This window comes from Drosophila kikkawai, chromosome 3L (assembly GCF_030179895.1).
Source record: "Drosophila kikkawai strain 14028-0561.14 chromosome 3L, DkikHiC1v2, whole genome shotgun sequence".
In the NCBI taxonomy this organism is placed as follows: Eukaryota; Metazoa; Arthropoda; class Insecta; order Diptera; family Drosophilidae; genus Drosophila; species Drosophila kikkawai.
Genome location: NC_091730.1, coordinates 30992657 through 31006931, shown reverse-complemented (window position 1 = coordinate 31006931; position 14275 = coordinate 30992657). Strand labels below are relative to the sequence as shown.

The window sequence follows — 14275 nt, the reverse complement described above, 5'->3', positions numbered from 1 at the left end:
GAAATAATACAATACTAATAAAAATTTGTTGGTTTTTTTATTTCTGTTGACCTGCTGGACTTCCATCGTGATCACCGCAAGCCGCTATATAACAAAAAGGGTTCCGAGAGAATTGCCATAACTTCGTAAATTATTTATATTTTTTTAAGAACAAACGCTTGTTGTTTCGATAAAAACATGTACTATCAATAAATAATAACTTCAGTGTCATAAAATAATTGCTACACACCTGAAAAAAAATCGAAAGTTCCCTCAATTTTTCCGCTCAAAAAGGTATATAACACCTTAATACACTTTTCAAAATCACCAAGAACTACAAAGAAAGATGATTCCAATAAATCGAAAGTTTAGGCAATTTGTTTCTTTTAACATCATAACCTGGGAAGCGAACGAAAGACTATCTAAATACAATTAAGGAAGCTTACAAAGTAAGCCTCTTTCAATTTGTTTGGAAATCCAGAGGGAGTTGATTAATTTTTTGGGAGGAGGATGCAGTGGTATGATCAGGCTTGGGGAGACTTATTCCTACAGGCCTCCTTTTCTCTTTGACAACAACATTCTTTGGCCAGAATTGGTCAGAGATATCGGTTCATGTATTTTAAAAGATAAAACATCCTTGGCATAACAAAATTAAAAATGTTGCACCTTTATTTTTAAATTATGGGCTCTGGTTTTGCGAGAGCTGTTTCGTAGGTAGACTAACTTTCTACCATGCTGATTTCGGCCGGTGGTCCATGCCTAAAACCCAGGGCGGTTAAAACAACGGGAGTCTGTGGGGTCGATATTTGAGACCCGCCAGGGGACAAATTGAATAGCACCGGGGGAACGGTTACTCACTAGACAAATCCGGTTATGGGGCTATGACATTGTAATGCAGTTTTCATTAATAAGCTACTTCATTAGAACCTTGAAAGAGACAACTATATGTGTAATTTCGCTTGGATTATTTTGGTACCACGACTACGGTCACACCGATCGAAAAATGTAAACAATAAAAATGGCCGCCATTTGTGGCGTATTATTATGAATTTCTGAATTCTACGTCGAAGTATTCACGCATAAATGACTGCGAAAAACCTTTCAATTTATGTTTTTAACCTATAATCCGTGCAATTTTGTTAATTATTACCAAAAAAAAATATATTTAAATTAATTTTTGCCACCGCAAAACATATATTTTTCCTTATTTTCTAATATTTTTTCAGTTTAAAAACCAGCGAAATTATATAAAATTAAAATTCTCATTGCGAGACCACTTTGATTTTCGCGCTCTAATGAACTGGCTAATACATTTTTCAATTACAATTTTCTTCATTAAAACCCTATTTTGTTATCGAGTATATTTTAAGTAGATCCATCGATTTTCGCGGCAATGAAGTAGCTAATGCATTGTTCTAATGCATTTGAGTGCCATATAGTCGTCTTGCTCGCACTTGTGTAAAACGCTATAGCGCTGTCAAATCTTTAATGAAGTCTCTAATTAATGCGTCAATGTCATAATGCGGTTATCGAATCTATTTTAAAACCCTTTTTGCATGTTTTTAGAAAGCAGACAAACAACAAATTAAAGATTTACCACTGTACCAAACTCTAAAAGAGAGCAAGACTGAAAGTGCAGCTACGCAGAATGAATAAGAGCAGGGGAGAGAAAGACAGCAGGAGCAAGTTTATAAAAAACAAGAAAGGAAGCTAACTTCGGTACGCCGAAGTTTGTATACCCTTGCAGATTGGTTTTTAGATTTATATTATAAATTATAATGCCGAAAACAGACACTAAACAGAGTTTCATAACATTTTACCTATACTTATTATGTTTAAAGTTTGACAGTTACAATTATACATTCCCAGCTTTACATTTTCTCTACATCTACGGATCGCTTCTATGGCAGCTATATGATATAGTTGTCCGATTTTCATTAATGTATACCAAAATTCTATAATAATAAGTAAAATACGTTGAAAAACAACGAAGTTATAATTTTTTTTCCTATTAATTTCCCGATCGTTCCTATGGCAGCTATAAGATATAGGGGTCCGATTTTCATAAAATTTTTACCAAAATTCTGAAATAATAAAAAAAGACCATATCTCAAAAATGGTGCAAAAATGTTAAAAATTTATCGAACATTTGTATGGCAGCTATATGATATAGTCGTCCGATCCGGCCCGTTCCGACATATATAGCAGTGAGAGTATATAGAAGACTATATGCAAAGTTTCATTCAGATAGCTTTAAAACTGAGGGACTAGTTTGCGTAGAAACGGACAGATGGACAGACGGACAGACGGACATGGCTATATCGACTCGGCTGTTGATGCTGATCAAGAATATATATACTTTATAGGGTCGGAAACGTCTCCTTCGCTGCGTTGCAAACTTCTGACTGAAATTGTAATACCCTGCAAGGGCATAAAAAATAACAATATATGTTGGTTTACATGTAGGGGAGAGTGGGGATAGGTGAACCACTTTTTTTTATAAACATTATTATGACTGAACTATTCGACGTAAGGGTCTGCGTATATAGAAATCTAAAAGAGCCCACATTCCTTGGAATATTGAGTATTATGCAAAAATACTATCTTTTGTTTTGTAAAGTTTATTTGCTTTCCAAAATTTTGTCTCCCCACGGGTGGGGATACCTGAACCACCCTATGTGGTGTAGTAGCCCTAAGCATAAGTTTGTACATACACTTTTATAGTAGCCCTAAGCATAAGTTTGTACATACACTTTTATAGTAGCCCTAAGCATTTATACACATACATACACTTTTAGCCCTAAGCAAATGTACACACACAGACTAAGATAATCTGTGATATACAGGATACACAAAAAGAGAAGTGAAGAATAAAAAGAACAGTCTTGCGAGTGATCTGAAGCAGAACGGTCGTCATTATTGCTGCAACAATATCAGAAGTGGGCACAAAACCTCGTGCCAAAAGCCATTCCTGCAAGATTTTATATCAAAAACTAACTCTATAATGGATCCGGTTAACGCAAATGATTTTTCGATTAACCAACTGCGCAATTGGTGTTCGGCCCTTAACTTGGCCACTCACGGCAGTAAAAGTACGTTGGCAGCAAGGTTGAGTGAAGTGCATTTTCGCGGAAAATGTCCGAGTATGCCAAACGAAACATGTTCCAACAAAAAGAGACAACCAAATTTAAACGAATCGGCGAATGCAGAGAATGTTTCAGAATTAGACAATAAATCAAACGAAAAGGCGAATGCACAGAATATTCCAGAAACAGACATAAACGAACGAGAGGAAGAACCGAACGAAGCGACGATGAGCGAACGAGGGGAAGAACCAAATGAAATGGCAAACGACGGAGAAGAAGAATCAAATGAGATGGCAAACTACGATGAAGGTGGAGAATCAGAGGAAGATGCAAACGACGAGCCAAATGAGGAGCATAAGGAAGCTGATGTAAACGAAGGACAAGGGAAAGCAGAATTAAAAAGAGCAGCTAAAAACGTGCAGAAAAATCTAGAAAAATCTGAAGAAATGCAGGACAATGAAGAGAATGCAAAGGACGGAAAGCAATTGTATTTTTTGAACGACATTCAACAAAAATTGGCGATCGAAAATGCTTTCCAGAAGGAGAAATTAAAATTAATGGCCAGAGAATTGGAGCTGATGAATTTTGAGAGAGAGCTACTGCGGAGGGAGAACGATTTATTGAGAGCGTCTGAGAGAGTAAGCGAGAGAGAGACATCGTGCAAAGTTACAAAAGATGATGAAATTCCTTTTCAAAGCATAAAGGAAATGTTGCCAGATTTCGACGGCCACACAAATGTTAGTGTTTGGCGCACACATATAAACGTATTAAAAATGACGTATGGATTAACGGAGAATAAGTTACGGTCGCTAATATTTAGCAAAGTTAAAGGTGATGCGCAAGCCTGGGTGTACTCAAAGCCTGAGCTTGCAAATGAGAAGGTTGATACCCTATTGGCATCGATGGAGAAAGCTTTTCTACCAAAAGAGAGTGCCATTACACTGCGCAAGAAGCTCGAAGCACGCAAATGGCAAACAAACGAATCGTTCACTTCTTACTTTAATACTAAAGTAACACTGTCAAATGGATTAGAAATGCCGGAGTGCGAGTTAATTGATTACATCATCCACGGTATACCCGATCGTCAAATACGCACAAGCGCCAACATGATGGGTTTCCAGGAGAAGGATGCCCTGCTGTCAGCCTTACAGCATGTTAATTTAGTAGCTCCAAGATCTGGAGGGGCTACTAATAATTCAGGAAAAATCGAGAAGCCAGTTTTCCGCTGCTACAATTGCAATTGTTTGGGACATATCGCCTCAGATTGCCGCAAACCTAAAAGAGAAGTTGGAGCCTGTTTTGTGTGCGGAAAAATGGGTCACCTTGCTGCGGCCTGTGAAGAAAACAAGAAGACGTCGTCCCCAGCCACTCGCAGAGATGATTATGTAAGATATTTAAGTATGGAAATAGAGGGTAGTTTTAATGAACCTTTTTTTATAGAATGCCTCTTAGACTCAGGGAGCCCGATCAGCTTTATGAAGAAAAATTGTGTTCCGGCTAGCGTTATTTTGAAGTCAGCGCCACCAGCCACGTATTTTGGTTTAAACTTCAGCAAATTAATTATCATTGGAAAAATTTTTGTTTTCATTACAATTTATAATAAAAGAATAAAACTTGAAAAGCTAGTTGTTGAGAACGATTCAATGAATAGAAAAGTTATCTTGGGTAGAGATTTTTTAAATGCGAGTGGCGCTGACATCGTCTGGAATGAAGATGAGATTACTTCAACAAATGAAAGTACAAACGAAAGTATGATTATAAATAGCTCGAATGACATGATTAGATTTGATAGTGATGATGATTTTCTAGCAAAAATTTGCATGATTGAGTATGAAAATAATAATGAAAACGTTAATGTAGGGGTAAATTTAAATGCATGTGATAAAGTTCTTTTCGAAAATATGTTTCACAAATGTTATATCGGGGCTGTTCGACCAACTATGCCAGAAACAAAATGCGAAATGAAAATAACGATCAATGACGTGAAACCGTTTAGCTGTAGCCCCAGACGCCTTTCGTATGCTGAGAAAAATGAATTGCAAAAGATTTTGGATGAGTATATTGCCAAGGGATATATTAGACCAAGCGAGTCTGAGTTTGTGTCGCCAATTGTACTAGTGAAGAAGGCATCTGGCGAAATTAGAATGTGTATTGACTTTAGAAAATTAAATAAATTAACAGCAAAGGACAGTTATCCCATTCCATTGATAGATGACCTCTTAGATCAAATGACAGATAAAAAATGGTTCACTAAGCTAGACCTAAAGAATGGATTCTACCATGTTTTTATGCAAGAGGAATCGGTGAAGTTCACTTCGTTCACGACACCTCTTGGCCAGTTTGAGTTTCTAAGAATGCCTTTTGGGCTGAAAAACGCACCATCTACGTTTCAGAGGTTTATTAATAAAGTCTTTAGTGACCTAATTAGAGAAGGAAAGGTTATTGTTTACTTAGATGACATAATGATAGCAACGAAAGACGTAAAGAGCCATCTGAAAATTTTAAATGAGGTGTTTGACAGACTAGTAAGTAATAATTTAGAATTGAGGCTTAGTAAGTGTGAGTTTTTTCAAACGGAAGTTAAATATCTAGGGTATAAAATTAATGGATTTGGCATCAAAGCTGATGGTAAAGGCATATCCGCTGTTAAAAATTTTCCAATCCCGACAAAAACTAGTGAGGTACAAAGCTTTTTAGGACTTTGTTCCTACTTTCGCAGGTTTATCAAAGACTTTTCAATTGTGGCGAAGCCTTTATACGATGTTACGAGAGAGAAGGAAAATTTTCGGTTTGGGGAATTGGAGCTAAAGACGTTTGAAATTCTAAAAGAAAAATTGATAGACTCACCAATACTTGCTTTGTACAGCCCAACAGATGAAATCGAACTGCACTGCGATGCGAGTTCGATTGGTTTTGGGTCGATATTAATGCAAAAGAAAAGGGATGGGCGTTTTCACCCGGTATTTTATTTCTCTAAGCGTACGACAGATGCTGAGTCGAGGTATCACAGTTTCGAGTTGGAAACGTTGGCAATAATTTATTCGCTCAAACGATTTAGAGTATATTTGCACGAAAAAAGTTTTAAAATTGTCACAGATTGCAATTCTCTGACACTCACGTTAACAAAAAAGGAGATAAATCCTAGAATAGCACGTTGGGCTCTAGAGCTAGAAAACTATGATTATAGGCTAGAACACAGGTCTGGAGCAAGAATGCAGCACGTGGACGCTCTTAGTAGATGCACTAACATTATGGTAGTAGATACAAATTCGTTTGAAGAAAATCTGATTATATGCCAAAACAAAGATGAGAATATAGTCAGCTTGAGGAACTTACTAGAAAGAAATGAACACAAACTGTATGAGATGCGAAATGGAATCATTTATAGGAAATATCATGATTCTTTATTGTTTTACGTTCCAAAAGATATGGAAACGCATGTACTTTTTAAATACCACAATGGTCTTGGACACGTTGGTATCGACAAAGTTCTGGAAGTTATTTTGAAGACCTACTGGTTCCCTAAATTAAAGCAAAAGATAGGACAGCATATCAAAAATTGTTTAGAATGCATTGTATTTACAGCTAAAGGCAAGCACGAAGGCTATTTACACAATACTCAAAAACCTACAAAACCGTTTGAACAGGTACATATTGATCATTTAGGACCAGTTAATACAAAAGATAAGAAGTCCAGACATATTTTAGTGATTGTTGATAGCTGCACAAAGTTCGTTAGATTATATTCTACAAAAACCACAAAGTCAACTGAAGCGATTGCAGCGTTGGGAAACTATTTTAGATCATATAGTATCCCCAAAAGTATAGTATCTGATCGAGGTTCATGTTTTACCTCCTCAGAATTTTCAGCTTTTCTAAGGCATCGCAATATAACTCATACACAAATAGCAACAGGTTCACCCGAGGCTAATGGACAGGTAGAGCGGATAAATCGAAGTATAGGCCCGATGCTTGCGAAATTGTTAAGCTCAGAACCGAATTGGGGTTTTGAAAAGATTCTAGAGGAAATTGAGTTTGCCATAAATAATACAGTTCATAGAATGATTAATCAACATCCAAGTGTAATGTTATTCGGAGTCGGACAGAGAGGGAGTTTAGTTGACTGCCTTAGAGAAAATTTACAGGAAGGACAAAAGGAAGGAAGAACAATTGAAAGTATTAGGGAGAATGCCCAAGAAAGAGAAGCCCAATTACAAAATTATAATGAATCAACAAAAAACAGCAAACGGCTGAAGGCAACACTATATAAGCAGGGAGACTACGTTGTAGTAAAAAATTTTGATTGTCATACGGGGGCTTCAAAGAAGCTTGTCCCGAAGTTTAAAGGACCTTTTGAAGTAGTAAAATGTCTAGGAAATGATCGCTACGTAGTTAAAGATGTCGACGGATTTCAACAATCTAGAATTCCATACACTGGTGTTTGGGCTGCAGCTAATATAAAGCCATGGTTTGGTTGGTCGAAAGTTGAAGATGAGGTTGAAGATGAGGATACAAATGAGGTTGAAGATGAAGATACAAATGAAGTTGAAGATGAAGATACAAATGAAGCTGAAGATGAAGATACAAATGAAGTTGAAGATGAGGATACAAATGAAGTTGAAGATGAAGATACAAATGAAATTGAAGATGAGGATACAAATGAAATGGAAAATGAAGAAACTAATGAAAGGGAAGAAAATGAAAATACAAATGAACGAGTTATTGAAAGGAATACAAATGATATGTTTGATGAGGCGAATGAAGTAGTAGAAAACCACATAGTAAATAAGCCAAATAAAAACACTAACTTAGAAACAAATGAAAGAAAAATTGTTAAAGAAAATAAAAACGTTTGGAGTAAAAAGGATAGTCACTGTAGTGATAAGGTAGTCAAAGTGTATAATACTAGAAGCAAAACCAAAAGAAAATAATGTAACTCAAAACTAAACCAGGATCAGGAGATCCTTGTCGGTCAGGACGGCCGAGTTGTAGTAGCCCTAAGCATAAGTTTGTACATACACTTTTATAGTAGCCCTAAGCATAAGTTTGTACATACACTTTTATAGTAGCCCTAAGCATTTATACACATACATACACTTTTAGCCCTAAGCAAATGTACACACACAGACTAAGATAATCTGTGATATACAGGATACACAAAAAGAGAAGTGAAGAATAAAAAGAACAGTCTTGCGAGTGATCTGAAGCAGAACGGTCGTCAATATTGCTGCTACAGTGGATAGTTGAACCACCTATCAGGATAACACAAAACTACAATTGTATAAAAAAGTGTAATTTTTTTCTTTGTGCATGCCTTCTTTCTGTTCGAATATAAACATTGCACCTTTACAGCATAAATTAAAACATTACAATATTGCTATTTATTCTTATTTTTGTTTTTATTCTTTCTTTTTTCGAAGGGTTTCTTGAGTTATCTGATTGTGTTTTTCCGCGATCAATTTTTCTGCGGTGAGTCTGAAGCAATGATACTCCTTCCTCGTTTTCTTCCCCGAGTCGTCTGTTTTCGTGGTTTAGCCTTTGGGTACCCTCGTAAGTCCTCTGGCGATTTTCCTGGAAAGAACCCACGCATTCTGATCGCCAAAGGAACATCATCCAGGTCAATATTGGGAGACATTGCGGACTCGACTGAGTTATTGTTCCTCGCAGGAGTGTTCAGGAGTACATTTTCATCTTGTACGATTGCCATTTGTTGAGAATTTTGATTGTGAGTGTTTTCTGTGTTCATGTCTCTGTTAGTGTAATCACTCCCAAGAAAGTCAGATGCAGAAAACTTTTGTGGGTTGAAGGAAAAAACTCCACTCTTTTCAAAACCTGATTTGATATTTAGTTTGTAGTTTTCTCACCATTTTGGCAGCCTGCGATGGAAAATTTAGAAAATCAAATTTGGAAAGGTGGTTCCTGTATCCCCACAAGTACTGGTTCATGTATCCCCACAAGTCATTAGCCAATTAGAAGTGATTTGAAGAAAACATGAATTATTTAAACTGCGTGAGCTATTCGTGGAAATATCATAATTTGCGTCTACTTACGATAAAATACAATTTTATGAAGTTTAATGCCACTGGCGAAGCACGATAAAATTTTTCCAAGAAAACGTTAGGTCACAAATGAAGCTGCAAACGGCGAATACAAACTTCGATTAGCGATAAAAACGACAACAATCGTTTGACGCGACTGTGCGTGGGTGTGAGGTTAGGATATCGACTAAGTAAGCAACACACATATAGATGGCTCACAAAATCTTGACAGAAGGTGAAATATTTGCAATGGTTCATCTATCCCCATGGTTCACCTATCCCCCACTCTCCTGAGTTGTCCTAAAACTAATAAAATATTTTGAATTTGCGTAGATATGCACGAAAATTGTGCAAAGTTGTTGCAATAACAAATTTCTACTCCAGTTGACGTAATCCGACTTTAAAATTAGTTTTTATCTACAAAGTACAACTATTTTGGAGTTTACGTTTTTTAAATCGAAAATATGCATCATATACTTTTAAAATTTCATATTAACAAACTTAGGGCACCTGCATGAGAAAAAAATTAGGCACCCATAACTTAGTACAAGAAGCTGACTTAATGGCTATATAGTAGTGGAAATATTACTAAATTATTTTGAATATTTAATTATTTTAATTTATAGGCACTTGTGTATGGCTTGTATATATCATTTCTTTTTGTTACTTTTTTTTCTCTGAATTCTTGCGTCTCGTTATTTCGCGGGTGTGACTTTCTAAGCTGATGTTTCCCAAGACTTGTGTGCCGAGCCGTAGAAAGACCCCAATTGTCAAAATACCTTATTCTTTATCCTTGTAATCTTCGTGGATATGCCACAATTTGTATAAAGTGTAGAACTTTAAACCTCTGTGGATCTCCACATTGTAGCAATATTTCTTCCCAGCCCTCGCTATTCTCAAATAAAGACGCGGAACGAAAGGTATTATTCTCTGATTCGAGTCATAAGACAAGCTTAGTGGACATCGGGTAATTAGACATATTGGACATAATCTTAAACAAGAAAAGATGTCACGCCGAAGTTAGTTAACTTTTGCAGTTTGCAATTGGATCATTCAGAATTGATTAATTCTGGTCAAATTAATAGAAAAACTAACAGGAAGTATTTATAAGTTGGATATCTAATACATGGCATTTACAAATTTAGTTTTGATTAAATTTAAAAGAAAGTAAAATAACGTGTAAATAAATAAATGACTCTGTCATCTGCCTTAACTGTGTGCACTATCGCACAGTAGCACCTTTTCGCATTTTTCGATGCAAAAATCCTAACTCCTGAACCAAATAAAATAATCGAATAATTTAAATGGCTTTTGTCTGGTAATTGTTTTAGTATTTATATACCATATGTACTGCATAATGTGCGACGCCCTCCAATTCGTCTTTTAAATTTTTTAAAACATAAGTTTAAGGGGGGACATCTGAGTTACTTTTTTAAAAAATCGAAAATTTGTTTTTTCGCTTAAACAATTCTTTAGGGTCTTAAAAATAACATACCAAAAGATAGAGTCCGGCAAAAGTGTCTAAGTGTCGAAATTTTCCATTCTGCGGCGATGCCTCACATGTATATACATATATACGATTTTAAAACTTTAAACGCGTTTTTCTCAAAACCACGTTTTTTGAGTTGGCCGGAAACCTAACTCGAACAAATCTTAACCGATCGATCTGAAATTTTGACAGTATATTCAAAATACCTTTGTTGTCTATCGACACACGTAGGATTTTTTTTTGCTTACTTTTTTTATTAACTATTTTGTGACGTTATTAATTTTCACGAAATAATCGTGAAAATTAAATATTTTTTTAATCACTCACCATTTTGCAAAAAATCAATATATCGAAAAAAAATCCTACGTCTGTCGATAGCTGTTGATGTATAGAAACTAACAAAACTTGATTTTTTGTTCTAGATCAAAAATTAAGGACGTTAGGTATCCGGTCACGGACCCCCTTCAACAAAAAAGGGCCTACGAAGAAATGCTGCACAGCCGCCATTTTGTTTTCGATTTATTAAAAAAAATTTATTTTGTATTTTACATCTAACTAAAACTTACTTTAAAAATTTTCGATTGGCTTTTGGCCAAAAAAAAATTCCAGAAAACCGCTTTTTTTTGCGAAGCCGATGAAACCTGATTCTGATTCAGGAAAGATACACGCAGTGCGTAGTTATAGTGTAATTGCCAGCTTTGCCCAGCTTCAGAAATTATAGACCACTTTAGCCAAAAAAAAGGTGAAAATAATGGACACCTGGCAGGTAGCGATTTACCTGTAGAAGCCCAAAAAAAACTTCCCTTTTTTTTAATTGGCATCAGAGCTAATAAATGTACCTGTCAGTGTAGTTTTTTTTGTTTTTTGTTCTATGACGCCTACACCGAAAACAATTTCAACTTTGAATTTTATTTTTCATGTCGGATACGTATGGTTTAAAGCGGTTTTGCGATCATGACTTTTCCTATTTTTGTTCGAGAGGCGCTACTCTGCATCGGAGCTGCGACTATACTCTGCTGACAAATGGTACCTGGGAAAGTCTTAAAAGGATACAAATGTATTTATTTATATGTAGTATACGATTTTTAGTTAATTTTTGTAAAATCATTTTAAATATTCTTGAGTCTTTTAGATTACTCAGTTTTCAATAAATTTTCTTAATTGCTAATATCCACCCGCCAAAAGGTCTCTCTAACTCCACGGCCATTTGGAGGCACAATCGATCCGGATTTGGTGCCGGAACCACGGAAAATCGAATTGAAAGTCCCCGCTTATTCAGACCAATAAGCACATGAGTGACCGGAAATCCGAGTACGTTGAAGATCAGTGTATAGTCGACGCCCCAGAGTGAAAATAGGGATCACTTGTGCCTCCGTTATCCCCGAGAAGATCTGGAAACTCGCCAATTCTCTATTACCTCCTAGATTTTTCAAAATCTCCCACAAAATCCTGCGTACTATGCCGGAACTATCTTCTGAACACTCGGCTTTCCTGGGTCATACTGGACCGAACGGAGGCAAATCCCGCATAAGACTCTGGGCACACTGAAGCCTCGCCAGGGCCTATATAAAGCGGGTTACGGCCCTGGATAATTCACTTAGCAGCCGACTGCGATTGGGTCGAGTTAACCTCCCCAGTAGTTAGCCGCGAAATCACTTTTTAGGAACTCAGGTTCCTATTAAAGGGTTATATACAGTTGTGATAGTCGAAAAAATCGTTTTTTTTTTATTGCATATTCTTAAAGTATACACTGTTGAGAATACTCTTACAAAAATTCATAACGATCGGAGCATTAGAACCGAAGTTGTAGCTATTTATAGCGCACGACCTGCACGTCGGCCGGAACAAACTTGAAACTTTAAACGCGATTATCTCAGAATCGTTTTTTTTTTTCGAAGTTACCTTTGCGGTGGACACGATTACTAAAAAACTAGTAATCCGATCGACACAAAATTTTGACTACTTATTTATTATCACAAAAACTAGTCTGTGAACGAAGGATTTTCAATTTTTTTGAAAACTTCCTTTTTTAGAGCATAAAAACCGAAAATTTTACCCCTTAAAAATGACATTTTTTGTTAAAATCGTCGCCATTTTTTTTTTAAATCAAAATTTTTACAAATCCTTCGTTCACGGACTAGACAATTCAATATACTAACGAAATGTTTTTGAATTTTTGATTTCTGATGAACCGTTCTCGGGATATGATGTCCACCGCAAGTCACTATCGGAAAAAGAGGGTATTTGAATTCGGCCATAACTTTTTTATTAGTTAATATTTTTTTATAAAAAAAATTTTAATAAGTACCCAGAAAGATGTACTAAACAATGTCGGTAAAACATTTTTAATAAATATTCTTTATGGTGTCAAAAAAAAATCGACAAAACTTCATATTTTTGCACGGTACAACTGTATATAACCCCTTAATAGATCGTAGTTAGAATCTCTCTGCTGACTTTCGAGTCAGAATCTTTTCTGCTGACTCTTGAGTCCGAACCTCTGTTGACTTTCGAGCCCGATCTTTACTGACTTTCGAATCCGAACTTCTCCGAGCTGACTTTCGAGTCCGAACTTCTGCGATTGAAACATGGAACTGCTGGATTCGCCAGCGCAATAAACTTCTGTACGACTGCAGCGTTCTCTTCGTCTCTTCTTCTTCCCCTCGGCAGTGGAAATTCCCCAGCTAGGCCGCTAGTCGCTAGTCGCCTTTTTTTTCGAATAGTTGGTCCGGAAAACTCTGACGGACTTTCATTTTGGCGCCCGAAATAGGAACTACGACTAGCTTTTCGATTATCGCGTCGGAAAAACGAACAAAATAGTGAATTTTCGTTGTCTCGGCACTTGTTCCATTTTTTTTTTATATTTCGGATTGGATCAATTTTGGAAAAAGGAAAGTGCTGGAAATCATGCCCAACGAACAGAAATTTCAAACCATACATAGTGGCATATCTCTTAATTTCGACAGCATATACTCTGGCAGTGGCTCTCAAAAAGTATACAAAATAAAATTCCTGAAAAACTCGACAGTGAAATTAAATTAATAACACATTAATTCGGTTTCTTTAAAATATACGGCCTGAAAAAATTGTGATACAGTTTCTGGCTTTGGGGGTGCTTGTGGGCATCTTTAACCTGTGTAGGATCCACTTAAATATTTTGGGACAGTTTATTTGTCAAATTAAATTCAACTTGGTGTTTAATTTCAGCGTTTGGTTTTGGCATTATTAACCCTTATATAACCCAAATAAAATTTGGTGTGCATTTGAATTTATAAATTAATAACTTTCATAAATTTAAAAATATCGTATAAGAAACCTATTTCTTCTTAAATTCTAATTGACTATGATCTAATATTTTGTTAAATAGCCTTTAGAAGCTATCATAGCCTTATACCTGGGTGGCAAGGAGTCCACCAAGTCTTAGCAACGCTTGAGGGGATTATGGCCTCATTCCTCCTTCACAAATTGCCAAAGCTGTGGCTTAGAAGTCGGAAACTTCTTTAATACGCAGCCCTTGATGTCCCCCATAAGTTTTCGATCGGATTTATATCCGGGGACTGTGCAGGCCATGGCATTGCATCCACTTTTTCATTAAAAACCCACTCCTTGGCCACCTTGATGGTATGATTAGGGTCACTGTACTGCTGAAATGTCCAAATTAATGGCATATTTTCATCAGGATG

At 36.2% G+C, this 14275-nt stretch overlaps 2 protein-coding genes across 5 annotated transcripts in view; one reads left to right on the top strand and one right to left on the bottom strand.

Moving 5' to 3' along the window:
• Dbp80 (putative ATP-dependent RNA helicase Dbp80) overlaps positions 1-14275 on the bottom strand; it is a 170741-nt gene that overhangs the window by 67858 nt on the left and 88608 nt on the right. The window lies entirely within an intron of this gene.
• On the top strand, positions 2846-4654 carry LOC138928651 (putative leucine-rich repeat-containing protein DDB_G0290503). The gene is made up of 2 exons (XM_070286017.1): positions 2846-4450; positions 4506-4654. The coding sequence occupies exons 1-2, from the start codon at positions 2984-2986 to the stop codon at positions 4515-4517; spliced, it is 1479 nt and encodes a 492-aa protein (XP_070142118.1). The 5' UTR covers positions 2846-2983; the 3' UTR covers positions 4518-4654.